At 32.4% G+C, this 6881-nt stretch overlaps 1 protein-coding gene across 1 annotated transcript; it reads left to right on the top strand.

The window, feature by feature from the left end:
• The first annotated feature begins 2971 nt into the window (after positions 1–2971).
• Positions 2972–6077, top strand: LOC146994237 (uncharacterized). Its single transcript, XM_085827089.1, has 2 exons — positions 2972–3267; positions 5661–6077. Exons 1-2 carry the CDS (start codon positions 3082–3084, stop codon positions 6075–6077), a joined length of 603 nt encoding a protein of 200 aa, XP_085683215.1. The 5' UTR covers positions 2972–3081.
• The last annotated feature ends 804 nt before the right edge of the window (positions 6078–6881 follow it).

Raw genomic sequence — 6881 nt, 5'->3', positions numbered from 1 at the left:
GTCTCGGCGACAAAAAGGTGGTGGCTTAACTGCCACTCGCGCCAATTGTGAAGCAGCATCGTTGTCAACAACTTTAGATCAATCAAATATGCACAGTAATAATATGTACGGAAAAATAATCAATATGTATATAGTGACACAGTTTCTTGGTACTTGAAAAATGCAGCAGACGATACATATATCTGCTGAAATTATGACAGAAATATGTTGACTCATCGGAATGCGGCAGAACGCTTGAAATCATGGGTGAAATGTGTTACTTGCATCTCATCACACTGGATAACTTACTGGTGCTCAGAATTTTGACATACTATAAACGCCTTATTCGTGCAACATTGAAGGTTGCTATTCTTAATAAATACGGGTCACCAATTACGGTAGTACAATTTTTTTGAGACAGATCGTTAAATAGTTATAACAATTGAATAGGAAAAATATTATTTTATTTTTGGTTGCTATATGGGTTACCAGACTGGCAGAGTTGAGTTGTAATAGGCAAGTTGCCACATATCTATTTATCTATAACGTATATTAAACTTTTAATTGTTTAAAAATTGTACTTTTTAAAAACACTTATATAAATATGTAAAAAAAATAACACCTTTTTAACAAATTCTAGATCATCGTATGTCTGATTTTTTTCGCCGACACAGATGCATTTCCGAATCGAAGTCTTGTGTAGTTAGGTAGTGACTATTCTTAATATATTTTTGAGTATTTTATGGCAGATTCAGCATTTTATTATTATTTACATTATTTTCTTTTTACGAATATATTCTATACATTATATACTGAAAGTTTTTTGTGTGGGGGGGCGTCAAAAAGGTATTTTGCCCCGGGCGCCAGTTATGCTCGCTACGCCACTGGGCAAAGCCTCAAGGGTTGTCTTTTAAATGATATAAATTTTGTGCATTCTGAGTTATAATATCATTATTCTGAGTTGGAATTTACTTTGAGCTAGTTGACTTTTTAATCGCGTCCAGATCGGGTTTTTCAACGCATCGTCTGCGCATCCATTTGGATATTTTTGCTTTTCTTTGGAGTACGCCTTCCGGTATTTCACCGAAGCTGCTGCTCTGGATTTAGGTAAGATATTTTCGCTTTTTGATTCCCTCGCTATGCTTTACCTCGGTGAAATATGAGTAATGGTAAATCTCATCCGCCGAACAAGCCTTCGGTCGAATTAATATACACTTAGAGAGAGCTAATCTCCCACCCAATGTTAACTCTTAAATAGGCCCGTCTACACGTACCGATTTTATCGACCGACTTTCTCGCAGAGGAACAATTTTCAGGATGTGCGCATGCGCTAAAAATATGTCATGTTTTCTGCGACGATTTCAGAGCTAGTGTTCACCGCTCACTAGCCGACAAGGATCAAGGATCCAGGAAGTGCAATTTACGGAGTTCATAGGCAATTACGCCTTTACCTCCACATCTTCAAAGGAAATTAAGTCATCCGAAAGAGGGGATTGTCAAATAGGGTAAAATTTTGATAAGCCGAATGACTTGGAGTAAGTGCCTTCACACCGAGTCAAAAAAAGGCAAAAAACTCAGAAGGTCTTAATTTTGCGCCGAAAAGGGCCAGAATAATTTAGATAGGGGCAGCCATAAAAATTTTGACTAGAAAAATAAAAGGTGATGTTTCCTTGAACCTTGATAATCATTTTCTTTGCATACGTCAGATGAAGAATACGCAGGGGAATTCCGATGCGCGTTCTTCGAGGTGGGAGGGAGGGGGGAACCTGCTTACAGGTCGAAAAAGTAGTTCTGCCAGTGATCAGCTGGCAGGGAGAAGTTTCATTTTTGACCGCTATTCAATGCGGTTTTTAAAGGCCAAAAAGGACGCTGTTAAGCGCCTAGGAAAGTTCCTTTTTAAAGGAAGAGAGAAGCTATAATTTAACAATCTTTTTCAGTTTTATTTCATTTGATAGGTTAAAGTATTTTAAATCAGTCCTATTTGACTGTGATGTTTCTTATTAAAGAAACGTTAAGGAGGTTCCTCGAGTTAATGCCGTGTGCATTAAAGAACTTTAGAGGCGGGGGGGGGGGGTTAAGGAAGGAGAGGTAGTTATTCATGTGGCTATCAGTGTGCTCATATCTAGCCCGTTTAAATGGCAGAGCTGAATATTCCCTGTTAAGAACCGCTCTGGGTCTTTTTCGGGAAGAAGCAACAGCAGGATCGTATACGGGTAGCATATGAAGCACAGGATTTGCAACACGTTGAATATTTTTGAAAAATTTTTCCCAAAGTCGCTGTATATAGCGATTAATGGGCATAATTTTGAGGTCGTTATGAATCTCTTCGTTCCGTACAAACCACGGAGCTTTTAGAATTTGCCGAAGCATTTTAGATTGAAAAATTTGGACATTTTTTCTGTTAGTCAGTGCACATGGGCCCCATACGGGACACGCATACGTAAGAACTGGCCTAATCATTGATTTGTATCCAGAGATCACGTGCTTTTCTCTCTCATTTTGGAAACATGGCGCTTTTTCGTTGGAGCGAAAATCAAATTTTTCAATTGATTGATTTTTATAGAGACCATGCTGTGTTGTGGGACACAAATAACATAAATTATAACAATAAAAAGTTAAAGAATTCCCTTATTTTGATAAGTTATCTTCCCGTTACTTTATCATCAAATATTTTTTTATTCGTGATGAAAATTATTTTATGTTGGTTAAACAAATTACAGCTCAATTTAATACAATATTGCTCAATTTTATTAGCTGATTAACTGATATAGCAATATGATTACAGTTTTCAGATCTGTATTAGTTATTAAACTATACCGATCGTATTTTTTAATATTCAGTATGATATGCTATTTTAAGATTTTGCATATTTATATTCTTATTTGAAATTTTTGTATTGAAATTACACTATTCCTTTCTACTATAGTAATCTTTATTCTTTATTAGAACTTTTTACTCATATTGTTGCGGTTTTCATAACATTATTGTCTATTTATTTAATAGTAAAGGTTATCATTTAAAGCACAGTAGTTATTTACTTTTTCTGAAGCATGGTTATTTTAACATTTCAGGACTTAAGCACACAAACATGCGTTCCAGAAAATGAAATTAAAAAAAAAAAAATGGAGTAATCAGCGTACTCAATTTACAAAGGAGAAACATAAAGAGAGAAAAAATTATACATCTGGTGCAAGCACTGCAATGCAGTACAAATCGGCATGGCAGTTTTACACATCGTTACAATTTTTAAGTGATGTCGTGTCCTTAAGGAATACTGTAACTTCTTTGGTAAGTGATTACTTTTTAAATTTATATAATTTGGCTTATAAAGTAAATAATTTCCCTTTACTATTTGAAAATTTATAGAATTGTTTTTAATATAGGCAAAACTTTAACAGTTTTTGTGATAAATAAAATAATATTGTTATACATACTTAGCTGTGTAAATTATATTAGCCAAATCTTCAAGCTCATGCAGCACATGGGTCATCTGCAAAAGCTCACACTTCACAGCAATTTCTATATAACTTCAGTACAAAAGTATTATTTTATTTATCCTTTTACAACTATGTATGCTATTTAATTTCTTAAATGAAATCTTTATATTTAAAGACTATTCTTAAGCTCATTTACTTAAAAAAATACAATAATACAAGTATAGGTGCAATACCCATTAAAGTATAGGTAAAAGTGGATAGGACCAGGGCTTAATTTCTAAAATCAGAAGTGTCAGAGTTAGTAGAAGTTATATTTTGAATTTATATGAAGACCTAATCTTTTTTCCAATGAATGATATTCTATTGATAATTTCCAAAATAGCTGAGCAGTAAAACTGCTAAATAACTGGTAATTTGACCAGTGTTCGAATGCCAGTAAATAAGCTGACTGTAAGGTTGGTTTTTGTTTTTTCCTATGCAAAACATGGATACGAGCCGTTTTTCCCTAAAAATTCTTCTATGAAGCATCCCTCTCTATAGGCAGATAGTCCTTGAATTGCGTTGTCTTAATCAATTAGTCTAACATCCAGAAAAGCATATGTAATTTATTTTTAAATGAGAGTTAAGGTACTTAAATTTCTCTTCGTAAGTCTATTTTGGTACTCATGTATAACACAACCACCTTGTCACATATTTGGTGGTCTTTATAAATGTAAAGGTAAAAATTACTTACTGGTACAAGTTAGTGGTTTTTATAACTTTTTTTTTTAAAAAAACCATTCCCAAATATCTGATAGTAAGTCAGCAAAGTATTATCGACCTACCGAAAAAAGAAATCTAAATATGATTTTAATTATTAAGTAAAAAATATATGATACATTAAAAAATAGGTTCTTACATGTTATCACAAGCACTTTAGTACAAGCTCTTTTAAATTTCCAGAATGTGCTAAAATCTGTCGACCATGAGCATAACAATACTTTAGGCAACCATGCTCATAAACATTCCTTCAGTCAAGCAACATTACCCTCATTCTTTTTCATTTATAAAAATTTGCCAAACTTGAGGTGGTTACGCTAATATGTTAAGTACTAAAAAATAAAACACTTATGAATTTGCAAAATACTTCTCTAACTTTTAGCGTTATTCTTTTCTCCATGTACACAGTGATCTGTTTTCACTTAAAAAACCAATAAATTGCATAAACTTGTACTGCACATCAACTGTTTACCAAACACATCTCATCGCTGTTTGCGTTAACGGTTTTGTGACAAAATACTATATTCTGCAGAATTTTTACTGCAGTTTCTTCCATTGCTGGCAGATTCCACAAGTGATATTTTAAAAGTAAGTTAAAGGTTCCCAACTCCCCCCAAAAAATTACAATGTCTGTCAAAATCATTAGAATTCCAAATACAACAAAAATAAACAATTGAAACATTGCTTGACTGAAGGATTTTTATGAACAAGGTTGCCTGTGAAATTTTTATGTGCAGAGTATGGCAATTTTTATTAAGGTGGTTGAGATAACATGTGACTACCTCTAATTTTAAAATATTAATAGAGAAACATGAATTCTTATTGCATTTTAAGTAATTATTACTATCAAAATCTTACTCATATTGTTCAAGTTTTTACAAGTAAATAAAGTCCAACCCCGCTTCACATTGAAAAGTTATAAAAATATGGGATGTGCATGCACAGATACTGTTCTTTTAAAAACACTCAAATTATTTCTTTTTAATGTAGTAATTATTAGCTTTGCTTTCTTCTCAGTTTATATATATATAAACTGAGAAGAAACAAACAAATATATATATATATATATATATATATATATATATTTGTAAATTATATATATATATACTAATTTCAATGATAAACTTATATTCACAGCTAAATCAGACATAAGTTAGTTAATATTTTGTTACTTTTAACATACTTAAACATAAGCATTAACTTCTTATATATTTTCTTTTAAATATATGTATTGCATGTTTTTATTGATACCAAATACGCTACAACTTAGACAACAGAATTACGAGGTTTTTTCGTATTCTTATTCAAGATATTTGACTATTCAACTTTGATATCTCTTGAAAAATCAAGCTTAGGAAATATATTCATTATCCTTATAACTATTTATTTCTGCATGTTTTCCCATAGCTTGTTAATTATGATTTGTTATATATGAATGAATGATAGCTGTAATAGTAAAAATTAAAGTGTTATTTTAATTTTCAGGATTTTAATGATACTAGTACACAAGAAAGAAGTGCAGAAGTTACCAGACATTCTGAGGAGTTGTTTGACATCAACGATTTTGAAGACACTGAAGAGACACAGAGAGAACTATGTCATACACAAACACTACCACAGCTAAAAAGACACACATCAAACACTACAACTTCAAACAAAAAACAGAAACACGATCACATTTACACAGCAGCCACAACAACACTTGAAGAAATTTCTACAATATTAAAATCAAAAAACACTACTCCAAATACATTTACTCAGTTCGGTTCCTTTGTTGGTTCCGAACTAAGTCTAATCCGTGACCCTCAACTCCTCACAGACACAAAATATAAAATATACCAAATTCTCACAGATACACAGACAGAACAAAATGTATTAGATTCCATGAACAACACAGAATAAATAAGAAACTTAGATATATTTATTACTTACCACATTATTTTGTAACGTAAAATAAAAATACTTATAAATAATCTTTATTTCTTTATCTTTTATTATAACATATATTGAGAAATCAGGGAACATAAATTGAATAACATATATTGAGAAATTAATAATATTTTATATGTTTATCTTGCCATGCAACTTTTCCTTCATTATTTACATAATCACAATTTTTTTCTCGCATTAGCCTTGCTTCAGCAGACCCTGTGTTATAACCATTTTGTTTACACAGGGATTTCATCTTACTTAGTGATTCCTCATTTCGCCATGATCCAGGTATAAAATTAAAGTCCTCATCTTCATGATCGATTAGTTCTCTTGGTGTATACAATTGCCTGGACGGTCTTTCTCGTAGAAAGTTATGCAAACAGCAACATACAGAAACAATTTTACCAACTGTCGCAGGAGGTAGCTGTATTGGTTGCATCAAGATACGAAATCTATTTGATAATATCCCGAATGCATTTTCAACAACACCCCTTGCTCTGGACAGTCGATAATTGAAAATCCTTTGCTAAGGAGAGAGATTTTTACCAGGATATGGCCTCATGAGATAACATTTCAAAGGAAACGCCTCATCTGCAACCATAAAATAATTTACAGGCTCACTACCTGGAATCAAAGGTGTTGGGCTGGGCAGATCAAGCAAGTTATTGTCTAGCATCGAAAAAATCGCATGTTTGGGCAAAAACTCCTCCGTCTGATATTTGTCCATTACATCCAACATCAATAAATGTAAATTTATAATCTGCATCAACTGAT

This window comes from Stegodyphus dumicola, chromosome 11, assembly GCF_044657685.1.
Source record: "Stegodyphus dumicola isolate Sdum_Otavi_A_Nest chromosome 11, ASM4465768v1".
Classification (NCBI taxonomy): Eukaryota; Metazoa; Arthropoda; class Arachnida; order Araneae; family Eresidae; genus Stegodyphus; species Stegodyphus dumicola.
The sequence above is the reverse complement of the archived record's forward strand: the minus strand, read 5'-3'. Positions and strand labels throughout refer to the sequence as shown.